This window comes from Hypanus sabinus, chromosome 6, assembly GCF_030144855.1.
Source record: "Hypanus sabinus isolate sHypSab1 chromosome 6, sHypSab1.hap1, whole genome shotgun sequence".
In the NCBI taxonomy this organism is placed as follows: Eukaryota; Metazoa; Chordata; class Chondrichthyes; order Myliobatiformes; family Dasyatidae; genus Hypanus; species Hypanus sabinus.
This window is the reverse complement of record NC_082711.1, coordinates 15,745,566-15,765,058: the sequence shown is the minus strand read 5'-3', so window position 1 is coordinate 15,765,058 and position 19,493 is coordinate 15,745,566. Positions and strand designations below refer to the sequence as shown.

Below are 19,493 nucleotides of genomic sequence, written 5' to 3'. Positions count from 1 at the left end.
CTCCCTTTTTCTACCCATGTCATTAATATCAACGTGTACCAAGATTTCTGGCTGTTCAAGCTCTCCCTTCAGAATACTCTGCACCCGATCCAAGACATCCCACACCCTGGCACCTGGGACGCAACACACCATGTGGGTATCTATATCAGGCTGACAGAACCTCCTGTCTGTTCCCCACACTATGGAATCCCCTATGACTACCACATTCCTCATCTTCCTCTTTCCCTTTTGCACCACCGAACCTGGCTCAGTGCCAGAGACCCGACTGTCATGGTGGTCCTCTGTCAAGACAACCCTCCCACCCTCAACAGCAACCAAAATGGGATTAACAATAAGGTTAGAATGAGAAACAGTTTCTTCCCCCAGGTCATTAGACCTCTGAGCTCCTTGCCACATCATAGTCAAAGTGTCACTGGTCACTGTCCCATACCTTACAATATTTAATATTAATGCATTTAGTTTGCTATTTATGAGTGATTCATCTGCAGATTTCATCCTCAGCTTCATAAGTTATCATGTTATGTATACTACTGTGCTTAACACCCTGGTTCAAAGAAATGTCTAGTTTCTAAATGGTTATATATATTATTATACATGTAAAAAGCTAAATGACAATAAACTTGACTTGATTTATTTGTAACATTTAGTGGGAGAACATTTTGATAACACATGTCTGTTGTTACTTTTCTGGAAGTCAGAAATAAGGTGAAGGTATGAAAGAGTAAAATTCATGTCTTACGACAGCTGCTGCTAAATATATACAGTAGATACTAATGTATGTTTAAGTATTTCAACAGCATCTGTGTTAAAGAGCAATTTTTTTTAAATGACTCAGACTACTATGAAAAAGCTCCACAAAGCCTGGGTCTTCCAGTCTGCTTTAAGGTATAGTGCTTAAATGATGTGAAAAGAACTTGCCTACAAAGACAAGTCTGTAGGTTGCATCTTCTCTGATGGCAGCAAAAGATAATAAAAGTAAAGAATTAATGTCAACTACCACCTGCTCTGCATACTTCTGACTAGTTAATACATTTCCCAATAAGGCTGTCTGCATAACTTGCCTCACAAGTGCACACATATACATTATGGAACCAATAGGCACTATGCAAATCGCAGACTAGGATACAGCCTTAAGCACATCAGCAAAGACTCCAAAGTTCACTTGTATCACCATTCAGTGATTAACTGCACAGAGTCAGAGTCATACAGCAAAGCTTCAGACCCTTAGGCCCAACTTACCCATACTGATCAAGCCACTCTTCTAAAGCCCATTTGCTTACATTTGGCCTATAGCCCTCTAAACCCTTCCTACCCATGCACATGTCCAAGCATCTTTTAAATGTTGTTAATGTGCCTGTGTCAACTACTTCCTCTAGCAGTTCATTCCAGATATGGACCACCCTCTGGGTGTAAAAGTTGTCCCTCAGATTCGTATTAGATCTCTCCACTCTCACCATTATAAGCTTTGAGAGGTTCAATCAGGTCCACTGCCCAAGTACAAAAGTCTAGGCCATTAGAGCAAGAAAGAGCTTTGACCAGCGACCAATCGGCACTTGGGATTGATTAATAAGAGCAAATTAAAGGAAGGCATGGACAGGCACAGCAGCTGTCATCTGAATGGACAGAGTCAGAGTTGTGATCTTGAGGCTTTAGCTCATTGACGACTCAGCGGGGAGAGACTTTAGTCAGAAAACAAAAAAAAAGAAAAACTCAAGGTTAAGCTTTTTTTCTCCCTCCCATCTTTATATCCACTCAACTAGGATAGTAGAGATTTCAGTCAGGATAATTGAATGCTCTTCTTGTGAGATGTGGGAAGGCAGGGAGACCTCCAGTGTCACTGAAGACTATAGCTGCAGGAAATGCATCCAGCTGAAGCTTCTAACAATCTGTGTTAAGGAGTTGATGCTGGAACTAGATGAACTCCGGATCATTCAGGAGGCTGAGGGGATGATATAGGACATATGGAGAGATAGATGTACCCAAGGGGCCAAATGTAAGCAGAATCACACATTGTCCACCTGGACAATACATACACCTATGTCAGGATGCTATTCATCAGCAATTGCTCAGCATTCAACACCATCATTCCCACAATGCTGATTGGTAAGTTACAGAACCTGGGTCTTTGTACTTCCCCTCTGCAATTGGAACCTCTACTTCCTAACCAGAAGACCACAATCTGTGCGAATTGGTGATACTATCTCCTTCTCACTGACAATCAACACTAGTGCACCTCCAGCATGTGCTTAGCCCACTGCTCTACTCTCTTTATACTCATGACTGTGTGGCTAGGCATAGCTCAAATACTATCTATAAATTTGTTGATGATACAACCATTGTTGGTAGAATCTCAGATGGAGATGAGAGGGCATACAGGAGTGAGATATACCAACTGGTGGAATGGTGTTGCAGCAACAACCTGGCATTCAACGTCAGTAGGACAAAAGAGCTGACTGTGGACTTCAGGAAGGGCAAGACGAAGGAACACATACCAATCCTCATAGAGGGATCAGAAGTGGAGAGAGTGAGCAGTTTCAAGTTCACAGGTGTCAAGATCTCTGAGGACCTAACTTGGTTCCAACATATTGATGTAGTTATAAAGAAGGTAAGACTGCAACTATACTTCATTAGGAGTTTGAAGAGATTTGGTATGTCAACAAAAACACTCAAAAACTTATACAGATGTACTGTGGAAAGCATTCTGACAGGCTGCATCACTGTCTGGTATAGGGGGACAGGGGAGTGGGCTACTGCACAGGACTGAAAGAAGCTGCAGAAGGTCGTGTTTAGTTGGCTCCATCTTGGGTAATAGCCTACAAGTACCCACGACATCTTCAAGGAGTGGTGTCTCAGAAAGGCAGCGTCCATTATTAAGGACCCCCAACACCCAGGGCATGCCCTTTTCTCATTGTTACCATCAGGTAGGAGGTACAGAAGCCTCCTACAGCAATTCAGGAACAGCTTCTTCCCCTCTGCCATCCAATTCCCATTTGGACATTGAACCCATGAACACTATCTCACTTTTTTAAATATATATTATTTCTTTTTTGCATGATTTTCAATCTATTCAATATACATATACTGTAATTGATTTACTTATTTATTTTTATCTTCTTTCTTCTACATTATGTATTGCATTGAACTGTCGCTAAGTAACAAATTTCCTGACACATGATCGCAATAACAAACCTGATTCTGATTCTAATTCTGAGAGGATGTTTCCAGTGATGGGAGAGTCTCAAAATAGAGGAGCATCCTTTTAGAACAGAAATGAGGAGGAATTTCTTTAGCCGGAAAGTGGTGGATCTGTGGAACTCTTTGCCACAGGCAGCTAGAGGCCAAGTCTTTATGTATGTTAGGAGCTTAGGAAGATGATGATGCCTAATGGCGACTTCTTTGCTTGCATCTTCAGAAACAGCTCTATTTCCATCTTTAATATCCTTATTCTTCCCTTTCAGGGTTCTTTTGAAGACCCTGATGAGCTACACGCCGACTCCGGTTCTTTGCGGGAATGGGACCCAATCTTAGGGTCTCACGACTGGTCGCTATTTAAAGGATGCAGCCTAAAAGACTAGTGTGCCTCCGGGATTCCAGGATTTTGTGGCTCTGGGGGTGGGCGGACGAGGTTGGTGCCTCTGCAGGAAACTGGTGTGTTGTGAGAGTACACAAAGATTGAAAGCAACAAGTTGGCTGCCGGCTGTGTGCCCAGAGACCTGAATTCTTTGGGCACTGAGCTCAGAAAAAGTAACACAGCAGACTTTTAACATAGTAAATAACTGAATTGTTTGTTATGTCTCCCCTCTCGGTGTGAAATGGGGATACCTCTTTTCCCCTTATTAGGCAGAGAGAAAGAGCCTGTGGTCTGTCAAATTACCGGGTGAATGAGTAGTCTTTGGGGTACTGCAAGTCTGTGTCTTTACTGATGGTTTGTTGCATGCTTGAGTGCTCAGTGGGGGGGCACTGATGCTTTGTTTTGCTGGAAGGGGTGGGGGGTTCATTGTTTTGATGCTGATGTGTGGGTGGGGGAACTGGGGAGGCTTTGGGGTTCTAACATTTAACTGTCATTCATTCTTTGGGGCACTCCTCTGTTTTCGTGGATGGTTGCAAAGGAAAAGAATTTCAGGATGTATGTTGTATGCATTTCTCTGACATTAAATGTACCTTTGAAACCTTTGCTTAAGGCAAAGGTTGATAAGATTCTTCATTGGTCCGGGCATGAAGGGATATAGGGAGAAGGAAACTGGGGCTAAGAGGAAAATTGGATCATTCATGATGAAATGGTAGAGCAGACTTCATGGGCCAAATGGCCTAATTCTGCTCTTATATGGTCTAATAAATACATGCCCTCTAGTTCTGTCTCAGTCTTGCTCCCCTGAGCAGAATCATCTGGTGGTCAAGTGCTGTTTATAATCTGTCTGCCGAGGGAGTTCTCTGCCATCATCCAGCTCCACTGTACACTTCACAACTGACAAACATCAAGATGGCACTGGAGAAGCTGAGCACCATAATCAATAGTTATGAGACAGCATATCCAGATTCCCTCCTGATGATTGTGGGGGACCTCTGCTTGATAAAGTGGAAGTGATAAAGAGGTTGATCATGTCTTGAGAATTAATTCCTATGTAAGGATCTGGACCTTCTGCAATTTGCCTACCATCACAACAGATGGATGCAATTGCACTCTATTGTGGGCTGCTTGAACAACAGTGTAGGAGCCATTCATCTGTTCTCTATCTGCTTTGTACAAGAACAGAACAGTACAACACAGGACCACGATGTTGTGCCGAACTAGCTAAAAGCAAATCAAAGACACTCAAACACTAATCCCTCCTACCTTCACCATGTCCACATTCCTCCACCTTCCTTACATCCACGTGCCTATCCAAACATCTCTTGAAAACCTTCAATGTATTTATTTGCCTCTACCACCATACCAGGCAGCACATTTGAGGCATCCACTTAAAAAACTTAACCCTCACATCTACTTTGAACCTAATTCCTCTCACCTTCAATGCACACCCTCTGGTATTAGACATTTCAACCCTGGGAAACAGATACTCTCTGTCCACTCTATCTATGCCTCTCATAATCTTATTAACCTCCATCAGATCTCCCCTCAGCCTCTGGCACTCTGGAGGAAACACTCCAAGTAATTTATCCAGCCTCTCATGATAGCACATGCCCTCTAAACCAGGCAGCATCCTCTTCCGCACCCACTCTCAAGCCTCAACTTCCTTCCTATAGTGGGACAGCCAGAACTGTATGCAATACTCCAGATGTAGCCAAACCAGAGTTTTATAAAGTTGCAACATAACCTTGTGACTTTTGAACTTGATGTCTCAACAATGGAAGCATTCCATAAGCTTTAACCTTCTTATTGATCAGTGTAGCCAGCTTCAAGGAGATATGAACTTGAATCCTAAAATCTTTCTGCTCAGCAACATTGTTAAGAATCTTGCCTTTAACAGTGTACTGTCTCTTTGCATTTGGTCTACCAAGATGCAACACCTCACATTTATCTGGGTCAAACTCCATCTGCCATTTCATGCCCTGCAACTGATCTACACTGTGCTGTATTCTTTGCCAGTCTTGGTGGAATCCACAATTCCACCAATCTTGGTATCATTGCAAACTTATTAACCCACCCATGCAAGTTCCCTAGATTTATGCAGCCAACGGAACCTAAGGGTTATGTAGACATATAACATGAGCCACTCTCCTGTCCTCTGGGACTTCACCTGTGGCTCTAGAGGACACGAGGATACTAGTCAAAGTCCAAGCAATGTCGTCTCTTGCCTCTTTCAATTACCTGGGGTAAATTCCATCAGGGCCTGGGGACTTATCCACCTTAATACTCATTAAGAGGCCTAACACTTACTCCTCAACTTCGAAACATCCTAATATATTTATATACTCAACACTGATCTTCTGGTCCTCCATATCCTTTTCCTTGGTCAATACCGAAGCAAAGTACTCATTAGGTACCTCACTCACATTCTTCGCATCCAAGCAAATGTACCCCCCTTTATCCTTGAGTGGTCCCACCCTCTCCCTAGTTATCCTCTTGCTCTTGTTGCCTTGGGATTCACCTTAACCCTCCTTGCCAAGTACTTTTCATGGCTCCTTCTGTCTTTCCTAATTCCCTCTTTTACTTTTTTTATGGCTTCTTTAAACTCTTCATGTGCTTCGTTTGATCCTAACTTTCAAAGCTTAACATTCCTTTCCCCTTTTCAATTTAACTAAATTCTTCACTTCTCTGAACATCTAAGGTTCTCTTATCTTTCCATCCCCATCCTTCCTCCCAGTAGGAACATAGCTTTCTGTATTTTTCTGTATTCTGTGTTGCATATTTACGATGTTTATTATGTTAACTGTTGTGTATTTAGTATTTCAATATTATTTAGTAATCCTGTATATATATATATTGCTTGATTAAGCTTTCCTGTTCATTAAATAATTCATTATGGGTTATATGCAAAATACATTAATTGCATACTTCACCACGCTATAATGTGATATTTGCACACCTCGCTAAAAGTAAACTAGATGTTACAACCGTATTTTCAGATTCCCAACTCCATCTTCATTTGAATTAGTTTTGAGGTTACAAAACATAACAGTAACTACTCTCATGAGTGGGGACATGGCAAAAGCAAAGGGAATAAATTATTACTTATTTTGTGGCAGTTTGTAGCTTGGTACCAGCAGAGGTCCTACCTTTTGCTGAGATGACACTCAATAATGCTTAATTATATTTTTGCTAATTGCTAATAAAGGATCAAATAAAGGATTTGACATTTGGAGCAATCATTGGAGCTGTGGGCATGTCACACAAGAATAACATACAGTAGTCACAGGCAAGTGGCAATTGTTTTCTTTTGATTTTGAATTAGTTTTGCTCTACATGGCCTATCAGCAGTGTCAACAGAGCTTTACCAAGAGGGATTTCTCACAGGTTGGCGGTGGTTATTTAAAAACGGAGCTTCACGAATGTTTGTCATTGTACATGGCTATAACCAGAGCACCAATCGTGAGATAGATAGCAGGGAAGGTTCAGGCATAAAAGGGAGACACTGCCTAGTGGAGCGGTCATCAACAGTGTGATCTGAGGCACAGTGGTAGGGCTTTGGCGATAAAGGGTTGAGGCGAGATAAGTTACCTGTGAGGAATAGAAACAGGAAGTATGTCTGTGAGGCAGGTGTTCTGTACTGGGTGTCAGATGTGAGAAGTCCGGGAGACACCTAGCCTCCTGGACAGCCATATCTGTGCCAGGTGTGTCGAGCTGCAGCTCTTTAGGGATCGCATTAGGGAACTGAAGATGCACTCGATGACCTTCGGCTGGTCTGGGAAAGTGAGGACTGACGGAGAGGAGCTATAGGTGAGAAGTCACACCAGGGACTTGGGGAGACATATAAGTGGGTAACATTCAGGAGAAGGAAGGGTAAGAGTCAAATAATAGAGAGTACCTCCGTGGCTGTCCCCCTTAACATTAAGTACTCCTGTTTGAGTACTGTTGGGGGGGGGGGGGGGGAGGAACAGCCTACCTAGGGGAAGCAACAGTGGCTGTGCCTCTGTCACAGAGTCTGGCCCTGTGACTCACAAGGGTAGGGAAAGGAAGAAGGCAGCAGTTAGGAGGTCAGAATGGTGATTCTGTTGGCGCAGGAAAGAAACATGAATGGTAGTATGCCTCCCAGGGTCCGGGGTGTTTCTGATCACATCCACGATATCCTGAAGTGGGAAGGTGAACAGCCAGAGGTCATGATACATATTGGTATCAACAACATAGGTAGGAAAAGGAAGCAGGTCCTGAAAACAGACTGAGAAGCAGGACCTCCAAGGTCGAAATCTTGTTATTACTGCCTGTGCCAAGCGAAATTGAATATAGGAAGAGTGAGGAGAGGATAAATGCGTGGCTGAGGGATTGGAGCAGAGGGCAGAGATTCAGATTTCAAGATCACTGGGAGTCATTTGGGACAAGCATGACCAGTCCAAAAAGGACAGGTTGCACTTGAATCCCAGGGGGACCAATATCCTGGCAGAGAGGTTTGCTAAGGCTACTGGGGAGAGTAGCCTTAGCCCGGGGAGAGTTTAAACTAGAATTGCTAGGGGATGGGAACTGAACTGAAGAGACGGAGGAAGGGGTGGTTGGCTCACAAATAGAGCAAGCTTGGAGACAGTGTGAGAGGGAGGATTGGCAGGTGATAGAGAAGGGATACACTCAGACTGATGGTTTGAGATGTGTTTATTTTAATGCAAGAAGCATCATGAACAAAGCAGATGAACTTAGAGCCTAGATCAGTACTTGGAGCAATGATGTTGTGGCCATTACAGAAACTTGGATGACTCAGGGGCAGGAATGGTTACTTAAGAGTGCCAGGCTTTACATGTTTCAGAAAGGATAGGGAGGGAGGCAAAAGAGGGGGGAGCATGGCACTGCTGATCAGAGGTAGTGTCACAGCTGCAGAAAAGGAGGAAGTCATGGACGGATTGTCTACTGAGTCTCTGCGGGTGTAAGTTAGAAATAGGAAGGGGTCAATAACTCTACTGAGTGTTTTTAATAACCCACCCAATTGTAACAGGGACATTGAGGAGCAGATAGACAGATAGATTCTGAAAAGGAGTAATAATAACAAAGTTGTCACGGTGGAAGATTTTAATTTCCCAAATGTTAATTGGCATCTCCCTAGAGCAAGGGATTTAGATGGAGTGGAGTTTGTTAAGTGTGTTCAGGAGGGTTTGTAGTTAAGCCTACAAGAGGAGAGGCTGTACTTGATATGGTATTGGGAAATGAACCTGGTCAGGTGTCAGGTCTCTCAGTGGGAGAGCATTTTGAAAATAGTGATCACAATTCTATCACCTTCACCGTAGCATTGGAGAGGGATAGGAACAGACAAGTTAGGAGGAGTGTTTAAATGGAGTAAGGGGAAATATGAAGCTATCAGGCAGGAACTTGGAAGCATAGATTGGGAACAGATGTTCTCAGGGAAATGTACAGAAGAAATGTGTCAAATGTTCAGGGTACATTTGTGTGGTGTTCTGCATACATACATTACAATGAGACAGGGAAGGATGGCAGGGTACAGGAACCGTAGTGTTGAAAATCTAGTCAAGAAGAAAAGAAAAGCTTACAAAAAGTTCAAAAAAACTAGGTAATGACAGAAATCTAGAAGATTATAAGGCTAGCAGGGAGGAGCTTAAGAGTGAAATTCACAGAGCCAGAAGGGGCCATGAGAAGGCCTTGGCAAGCAGGATTAAAGAATACCCCAAGGCATTCTATATGTATGTAAAGAGCAAGAGGATATGATATGAGAGAATAGGACCAATCAAGTGTGACAGTGGAAAAATGTGTATGAAACTGGAGGAGATAGCAGAGGTACTTAATGAATACTTTGCTTCAGTATTCACTATGGAAAAGGATCTTAGCGATTGTAGGGATGACGTACAGTGGATTGAAAAGCTTGAGCATATGGACATTAAGAACGAGGATGTGCTGGAGCTTTTGGAAAGCATCAAGTTGGATAAGTCTCCAGGACCAAACAAGATGTACCCCAGGCTACCGTGGGAGGCAAGGGAGGAGATTGCTGAGCCTCTGGCAATGACCTTTGCATCATTAATGGGGAGGGGAGAAGTTCTAGCGGATTGGAGGATTGCAGATGTTGTTCCCTTATTCAAGAAAGGGAGTAGAGATAGCCCAAGAAATTATAAACCAGTGAGTCTTACTTCAGTGGTTGGTAAGTTGACGGAAAAGATCCTGAGAAGCAGGATTGATGAACATTTGGAGAGGCATAATATGATTAGGAATAGTCAGCATGGCTTTGACAAAGGCAGGTCGTGCCTTACGAGCCAGATTTCATTTTTTGAGGATGTCACTAAACGCAGTGTTGAAGGTAGAGCAGTAGATGTAAGGTACATGGATTTCAGCAAGCAATTGACAAGGCACCCCATGCAAGGCTTATTGAGAAAGTGAGGAGGCATGGGATCCAAGGGGACATTGCTTTGTGAATCCAGAATTGGCTTGTCCACAGAAGGCAAAGAGGGGTTGTAGACGGGTCATATTCTGTATGGAGGTTGGTGACCAGTGCTGTGCCTCAGGGATCTTTTCTGGGACCCCTTCTCTTCGTGATTTTTATAAATGACCTGAATGAGGAAGTGGAGAGATGGGTTAGTAAATTTGCTGATGACACAAAAGTTGGGGTGTTATGGATAGTGTGGAGGATTGTCAGAGTTTACAGTGGGACATCGATAGGATGCAAAACTGGGCTGAGAAGTGACAGATGGATTTCAACCCAGATAAGTATAAGGTGGTTCATTTGGGTAGGTTGAATATGATGGCAGAATATAGAATTAATGGTAAAACTCTTGGCAGTCTGGAGGATCAGAGGGATCTCGGGGTCCGAGTCCACTGGACAATCAAAGCCGCTGTGCAGGTTGACTCAGTGGTTAAGAAGGCATAAGGTGAATCGGCCTTCATCAACCGTGAAATTGAGTACAAGAGCCAAGAGGTAATGATACAGCTATATTGGACCCTGGTCAGACCCCACTTGGAGTACTGTACTCAGTTCTGGTCACCTCACTCGTTACGGATTCAGCAACAATAAATATATGAGTGAGGCAGGGGCTTTTATAACAAACAAAATGTTTATTAAACACTGAAAAACAAATCCCCAAAAGTAAACAAACCACTCACGTAACCGGAAATCAGCTGCTGTGCGGCAGCTTAAACAGTTCTTAAAGCGATGTTGCAAAAGCAGTTCTTCAAAATAGTATTGCAAAAGTTCAAAATGCTTACAGTCCATTTAAGGGAGAGACTTTTTAAGACGATTTAAATTCTCTTTCACGTCATCTTGTGATTCCCAGTCAAACCACACTTTTCCCACAAAGAATTTACGAAGATGAAATGTAACGGCTTAAAGGCACTGACCATTCCTTTACAACACTGTACTCAATCCTTTCTGCTATTCACAGGAATTAACACGAGCACAGTCAACGAATTCCTTCCAAATGAGGATTAAACAAGGTCGAACCTGTTTCACTGTCAAAATCGACTTTCCTCGATCTTTTAACTCCCAAACTCCGATCTTCACTCTCCACTAATTCTCAACTAGCAGTATTATAAATAAACTACTGGCAATGACCTTTTAAACTTTAAGCATTAAATAAAACTCCATCTTTCAACCACACTGCGTCATAATATTAAATCACGCAGTGGCATGAAGTCAACAAGGCAAATCCAGCCATGAACTGCCCCTCCTCACAGGGAGGGGTCCTCCTTTTATACCCTGTAAAAAAAAAACCTGTCACATGACCTCTACTGGCAGGAAAATGACGTCACTCCACCATCACAAGACCATTACCTCAAGTCCAGTATAGCTTCAACACCTGTCACGCGACAAGTACACCACTGTCACGTGTCACAGGTACATAACACACTACAGAAAGGATGTGGAAACCATAGAAAGGGTGCAGAAAAGAGTTACAAGGATGTTGCCTGGATTGGGGAGCATGCAATATGAGAATAGGTTGAATGAACTCAGCCTTTCTCCTTGAAGCGGCGGAGGATGAGATGTGACTTGTTAGAGGTGCATAAGATGATGAGAGGCATTGATCGTGTGGATAATCAGAGGCTCTTCCCAGGGCTGAAGTGGCTAACACGAGAAGGCACAGTTTTAAGGTGCTTGGAAGTAGTACAGAGGAGATGTCAGGGGTAATTTTTTTTTATGCAGAGTTGTAAGTGCGTGGAATGGGCTGCTGGCAACAATGGTGGAGGCAGATACAATATGGTTTTTAAGAGAACCCTGGATAGGTTTCACTGAACTTAGAAAAATAGACGGCTATGGGTAACCCTAGGTAATTTCTAAAGTAAATATATGTTCGGCACAGCATTGTGGGCTGAAGTGTCTGTATTGTGCTATAGGTTTTACTATGTTTCTAAACAGCAATACATTCTTCAGGCTGCTCTTTATTGTCGATTACAGCTCTGTACATCATGCCATTAGTTCAAATCAACAAGAACTGGATGCTTGAGTTCCTCATTGAGAGACCATAGTTAGTGTGAATTGGTGCTAACATCTCCTCTTCACTAATAATCAGCACAGCTGTTAAGCCCAATGCTCTACTCACTCTACACTCACGACTGTGTTGCTAGGCACAGTACAATGCCATCTTTCATCTATGAATTAGCCAGTTTTTGGAGGAATCTCAAACAGCAATGAAAGGCATACAGGAGTGAGATAGATTGGCTGATTGAGTGGTATTGCAACAATAACCTTCCACTCATTGTCAGTAAGACCAAGGAAATAGTCGTGGACTTCAGGAAGGGGAAGTTAGAAGAACAATAAACATAAAACATCAAAACTTAAACACAGGAGTAGCCTTAATCTAATGTAATAAGATCTAGCTTACCAATCAGAAAATGATTCGGGCTTATCGGGCTCATCCAGTATACTGGAGACCAGTCCAAGTAAATCAGGAGTATTCCCAGAATCTGATAAATTAATGTGGGCTCTGAAATAAAAACACATACATCACTATACAATTATCTGAACATTTTTTTAAAAATCCATTTCCAGACCTTGGCATATTAATTAAGTTTAAATGACTGCAAACAATCTAGAAAATTAGAACTAAGTTTTTCAAAAAAAATCCAGACAATTTTGTTTTACTTTGGAGGGTCAGAAAACATTGTATGTCACACAAAATAAACTAAAAGATCAATTTCTTATCTTACTGAGTTGTTTTTGTCAAGATCATTTGTAAGCATTACCTGTTGACAATTTCAATTAAGTTTAACTATGTCATGGGAAATTTAAATGAAAATGTCCAAATTATGTTTCTCAGCTTGTAATTCAGTACCAGTCCATTGAAATATTAATCCAGTTGGCCTCCTCTAATGCAAACATCAATCCCATTATTCCCAACTGTAGTAATGTAATGGTAAATTTTAATTGTACAATTTCCCATGCTTTATTGTGTTTTTTTTTAATTAAAACGCTTTAATGACCTAAGATAAACGCAAACATTATCCAAGATGTGCAACAACAAACATCAGGAATAACACATTTACAAATGGAAACCAAAGAAAAAAATAGATAAATAATTTTATGAATCTTCATTATTGGTATTCATTTTAAGTGCATTAATTATGAGAGTACAGTTATGTTTTTTTCTTTATTGTAAAGTAACTACTAAATCTTTCATTTAAAATTTTAAAGGCACATTTCAAAAATTAACCAAAGTAATCATGAGTCATAGATACAAACAATGCAGAAACAGGCCCTTTGGCCCAACCAACCAAGGTGCCTACCAGAGCTAAACCCACTTGCCTACACTTGGCCCACATCCCTCTAAACTTTTCCCATCCAAGTAAGTACCTGTTAAAAATAGCTTTCAAACAGTGTAACTGTACCATCTTCTATTGACTCCTCTGGCAGTTTGTTCTATATTCCCAACACACTCTTGCAAAAACTTGCTCCTCTGTTCACCTTTAAACATTTCCCCTCTCACCTCAAACCTGTGCCAACTAGTTTCAGACATCCAACCATTGGAAAAAGACAATGCCATTCACTTTATCCCTAGTCTTTGTGATTTTATATACATCTATAAGGTCACTGCTCAGCGCTCCATACTCCAGGGAAAAGAGCCCCAGCTTATCTAATCTCTTCTTACAACTCCAGCCACCTCGTCCAGGCAACATCCTCATAAATCTTTGCTGCACCTTTTCCAACTTAATGTCATACTCCCTATAGTTACACTGCACACAATATCTCACCAGTAACTTGTACAGTTGTAAGATGATGACACAGCTCTTGTGCTCATTGCCCAGACTGCTGAAGATATGCATGCAATAAGCCTTCTTCACCTGTGCTGTCATTTCAGGGAACCATGCATTTGTAATCCCAGGTCTCTCTGTTCTACTACACTCTCGAGCACCCTGTTTTTTTTTCCCTACTGTACAAGTCCTGCCCTGGGTTCAGCTTGCCAAGATATAACACTTCCAAGTTAAATTTAATTTGCTATCCCTTCCCCAGTTGATTTAGATTTGGTTTGATTCTTAGCTAACCTTCTTCACTGTCCACTATACAGTAATTTTGGTGTTATCCACCTGCATTTGCATCCAAATCATTAATATAGATAACATACAACAAGACACCCAGTGCAGGTCTCTGTGGCACACCACAGAACACAGATCACCCTAATCATCAAGCCAACTTTGCATCCAATTGGCTAATCTCAAGGAAACAGCTACTTTGAAATTCAATCTCTATTACATTAGCTTTTAAACTGCATAGTAAAGAGGGATGGTTACATTTTTACAGAGATTTTGACACTTAGGTGAGATTTCAAGGTAATAGCCTAATGTGACAATATATGTAAAAGTTGATATAGAGATTAAAAAGGTGACAACACAATATTCCCCAAGGAATGCAGGGAATTTAGAACTGAGGAGAAGATTCCAGAAAACTCCCCAACTGAGGTCATATAGATCATTAAGAACAAAAAAAGTTTTGTGACTTTGCTGGGGTATATAAAAGACCGTCAATATGAGACCAGAATAGGCAGGTAGATAAATAGAATAGCATAGTAATGGGATTAAAACAGGGCTATAGTACTAGGCAATTTCAATTTCCGAAATACTAGCTGGGGTTGCTCAGCATAAAAGGGACACAGGATCCCTAGCTTGAGGTGCATCCAGGAGATCATCTTGGTACAGGATGTAAATAGACCAACAAGGAAGTAGCATTAGACGATAAGACAAAGGAGCAGAAGTCAGCCATTCGGCCAATTGAGTCTGCTCCGCCATTTTATCATGAGCTGATCCTTTCTCCCATTTAGTCCCACTCCCCCACCTTCTCACCATAACCTTTGATGCCCTGGCTAGTCAGAGACCTACCAATCTCTGCCTTAAATACACCCAATGACTTGGCCTCCACTGCCGCCCATGGCAACAAATTCCACAGATTCACCACCATCTGGCTAAAAAAATTTTTTCGCATCTCTGTTCTGAATGGGTGCCCTGCAATCCTCAAGTCATGTCCTCTCGTACTAGACTCCCCCACCGTGGGAAACAACTTTGCCACATCCACTCTGTCCGTGCCTTTCAACATTCGAAATGTTTCTATGAGGTCCACCCTCAGTCTTCTAAACTCCAAGAGGTACAGTCCAAGAGCAGTCAAACAGTCCTCATATATTAACCTTCTCATTCCTGGAATCGTTCCTTCTTCACCACCAACTCAACCTGGAGGTTAACCTTAAGGGTATCCTGCACAAGGACTCCCAAGTCCTGTTGCATCTCTATTATTTAAATGGGGAAAGAATTCAAAGTTCTGAGATGCAGAAGATTCAAAGTTTGCCCTTTATTTCTTCTACCAAAGTGCATGACCATACACTTTCCAATATTGTATTTCATTTGCCACATTCTCCCAATCTATCCAAGTCTCTCTGCAGACTCTGTTTCCTCAGCACTACCAGCCCCTCCACCTATCTTTGTATCATCAGCAAACTTAGCCACAAAGCCATCTATTCCATAATCCAAACCGTTGATATACAACATAAAAAGAAGCGGCCCCAACACGGACCCCTGTGGAACACCACTGGTAACTGGCAGCCAACCAGAATGGGGTCCCTTTATTCCCACTCTGTTTCTTGCCAATCAGCCAACGCTCTATCCACATATGTAACTTTCCCGTAATTCCATGGGCTCTTATCTTGTTTAGCTGCCACATGTACGGCACCTTGTCAAAGGCCTTCTGAAAATCCAAATGCACAACATCCACTACATCTCCTTTGTCTAGCCTACTTGTAATTTCCTCAAAAAATTTTAATAGGTTTGTCAGGCAGGATTTTCCTTTAAGGAAACCGTGCTGAGTTCACCCTATCTTGTCAAATGCCTCCAGGTACGCCATAACCTCATCCTTGACAATCGACTCCAACAACTTCCCAACCACCGATGTCAAGCTAATAGGTCTATAATTTCCTTTTTGCTTCCTTGTCCCCTTCTTAAATAGCAGAGTGACCTTTGCAATCTTCTAGTCCTCCAGAACCATGCCAAAATCTATTGACTTTTGAAAGATCATTGCTAATGCCTCCAAAATCTCCACAACTACTTCCTTCAGAACACGAGGGTGCATTCCATCTGGTCCGGGAGTTTTATGTACCCTTAGACTATTCAGCTTCCTCAGTATTTTCTCTTGTCATAATTGTGACTGCACACACTTCTCTTCCCTGACACCCTTGAGGGTCCGGTATACTGCTGATGTCTTCCTCAGTGAAGACTGATTCAAAATACTCATTCAGTTCCTCTGCCATCTCCTCATCTCCCATTACAATTTCTCCAGCATCATTTTCTATCAGTCCTATATCTACTCTCACCTTTTACTCTTTATATACTTGAAAAAACTTTTAGTATCCTCTTCGATATTTTTTGCTTGCTTCTTTTCATAGTTCATCTTTTCCCTCTTAATGACCTTCTTAGTTTCCTTTTGTAATCTTTTAACAACTTCCAAATCCTCTGCCTTCCCACTAATATTTGCTTCCTGGTATGCCCTCTCCTTTGCTTTTACTTTGGCTTTGACTTCTCTTGTCAGCCACGGTTGCATCCTTTTTCCATTCAAAAATTTCTTCTTTTTTGGAATACAGGTGATTCCTGAGTTACGAATGTCCGACTTATGAACAACTCATACTTACAAACCAAGGAAGGAGAATGCCGTCCGCCATTTTAAGTCAGATCGCAACGCCTTCTGCCATTTTAAGTCGTTGCTGTTAACACTGTGTTGAGTGTGTAACTTTGTATTTGGCTTAAATTTTTCTTAGCAAGAGTCACCCTGACCCCACCCCACCTTTTCCAGTCAGCTGCTGGCACAGTGAGATCAGTGCCGGGCTTGAGAACGGAGGTTTCCAAGTTCGATCCAGTGACAGACCGCTCCTGAGCGTGACGGGTTGATGTCGAGCTCGCAACTCGACCTTGTTAAAAAAAAACACTGCCACCTCCAGTTTAAATTCCCACACAGAATATTGTGGAGGATCAAATACCCAAACCCAGCACAGCCCCCACTTGTCCCATTTAACCTGTCTCAGTGCGGTGGACTTTAGGACCCAGGGAATTCAGTGAGATGGTCCTTAGGACTTGCCGGAGCTCGGGACCCGCTGCCCACAGTGTTTCTGTTCCATTGACAGGAAACTGTCATGACTGAAAATAAAGTAGAAGTAATAAAGCGTTTGGAAAGAGGTGAAATGTCATCGGTCATTGGAAAAGCGTTAGGCTACAGTAGGTCAATGATCGGAACAATTTTAAAGGATAAGGGATAAAGTGAGAATAATGGAGCATTTGAAAGGCCCTGCCCCGACAAAAGCTACAATTATTACTAAGCAATGCAGTGTTTAATTATTGGAATATGTAAGTTTCTTGTGTCTTATATGAATAGAAAGGTAAAATATATACTATATACTAACATTTGAGTAACTGACACTAAATAATACTGAATGTACTTGTTCCGACTTACGTACAAATCTGACTTAAAGACGGACTCAGGAATGGAACTCGTTCATAACCCGGGGACTGCCAGTATATCTTCTTGCACCTTCCTCACTTCTTGCATAAACTCCAGCCACTACTACTCTGACATCCTTCCCGCTAGTGTCCCTTTCCAGTCAACTTTGGCCAGTTCCTCTCTCATGCCACTGTAATTTCCTTTACTCCACTGAAATACCAACACATCAGATTTCGGCTTCTCTCTGTCAAATTTCACACACAGTGAACTCAATCATGTTATGATCACTGCCTCCTAAGGGTTCCGTCACCTCAACCTCTCTAATCATCTCTGGTTCATTACAAAATACCCAATCCAGTATAGCCAATCCCCTAGTGGGCTCAACAACAAGCTGTTCTAAAAAGCCATCTCGTAGACATTCTACAAATTCTCCATCTTGAGATCCAGTGCTGACCTGATTTTCCCAATCCACTCACATGTTAAAATCCCCCACAATTATCATAACACCGCCCTTCAGGCAAGCCTTTTCTATTTCCTGTTGTAATTTGCAGTCCACATCTGTGTAGCTGTTTGGAGGCCTGTTGATAACTGCCATCAGGGTCCTTTTACCCCTGTGATTTCTTAGCTCAACTCATAAAGATCCTGTACCTTCCGATCCTATGTCAACTCTTTCTAATGATTTAATATCATTTCTTACCATTAAAGCCATGCCACCCCCTCTGCCTACCTGCCTATCCTTCTGATACTCCATGAACCCTTGGACATTCAGCTCCCAGAGACATGCATCCTTTAGCCACGTCTCAGTGATGGCCACATCATCATACCTGCCAATCTGTAGTTGTACAAGATCATCCACCTTATTCCTTATGTTGCGTGCATTTAAGTATAACACCTTATTCCAGTATTTGGTACTTTTTGCTTTGATTGCACTGCAACTCATCCCAATGACTGCAAATTTGCCCCATCACCTGCCTGTCCTTCCTGATATCTTTACTACTCACTATCTTAGAATTATTTCTGTTCTTCCCTTCTCCGCTCTATCATTCTGGTTCCCATCCCCCTATCAAATTAGTTTAAACCCTCCCTAACAGCTCTATTAAACCTTCCCGCCAGGATATTGGTCCCCTTCGGGTTCAGGTGCAACCCATCCTTTTTGAACAGGTCATACTTCCTGCAGAAGAGATCCCAATGATCCAAGAATCTGAAGCCCTGCCCCCTGCACCAGTCTCTCAGCCACGCATTCATCTGCCTGATCCTACTATTCTTGCCCTCACTAGCACATGGCACAGGTAGCAATCCTGAGATTACTACCCTGGAGGTCCTGCTTCTCAGCTTCCTTCCGAACTCCCGGAAATCTCTCTTCAGGACCTCCTCCCTTTTCCTATCTATGTCATTGGCACCAACATGTACCAAGACAGCTGGCTGGTCACCCTCTCCCTTCACAATATTCTGGACCCGAATCAAGACATCCTGTACCCTGGCACCTGAGAGGCAACACACTCTATCAGGTATCTCAATCAGGCTCAAAGAATCTCCTGGAATCCCCTATGACTACTGCATTCCTCTTCTCCCCCCTTCCCTCCGGCACAACAGCGCCAGGCTCAGTGCCAGAGACCCGGTCACCATGGCCATCCCGTCAGGTCACCCCCCTCAACAGCATCCAAAACGATATACCTGTTGCTGAGGGGGGCAGCCAAAGGGGTGCTCTCCACTATCCAGGCATTTCCCTTCCCTCTCCTGACAGTCACCCAGTTTTTTGACCCCTGTAGCCTAGGGATGACTACCTCCCTGTAGCTCCTGTCCATCACCTCTTTACTTTCCCTAATAAGCAGTAGATCAAGCTGCAGATCCAGATCCCCAACACGGTCTCCGAGGAGCTACAACTTGGTGCACCTGGTGCAGATGTGGCCATCAGGGCTGGAGGTCTCCAAGGATTCCCACATCTGACATCCCGAGCAAAGCACTAACCCTACAGACATGCTACCTAATTCTTCAGGAATGAATCAA

General features: G+C 42.6%; 1 protein-coding gene across 9 annotated transcripts in view; it reads right to left on the bottom strand.

The window, feature by feature from the left end:
- LOC132395329 (meiosis-specific coiled-coil domain-containing protein MEIOC-like) overlaps nt 1-19,493 on the bottom strand; it is a 102,734-nt gene that overhangs the window by 37,452 nt on the left and 45,789 nt on the right. For all 9 annotated transcript variants that reach the window (XM_059971773.1, XM_059971769.1, XM_059971768.1 and 6 more), the window contains one exon: nt 12,403-12,504. In XM_059971773.1, coding sequence (XP_059827756.1) covers nt 12,403-12,504 — 102 coding nt within the window. The remainder of the gene's footprint in view (nt 1-12,402; nt 12,505-19,493) is intronic.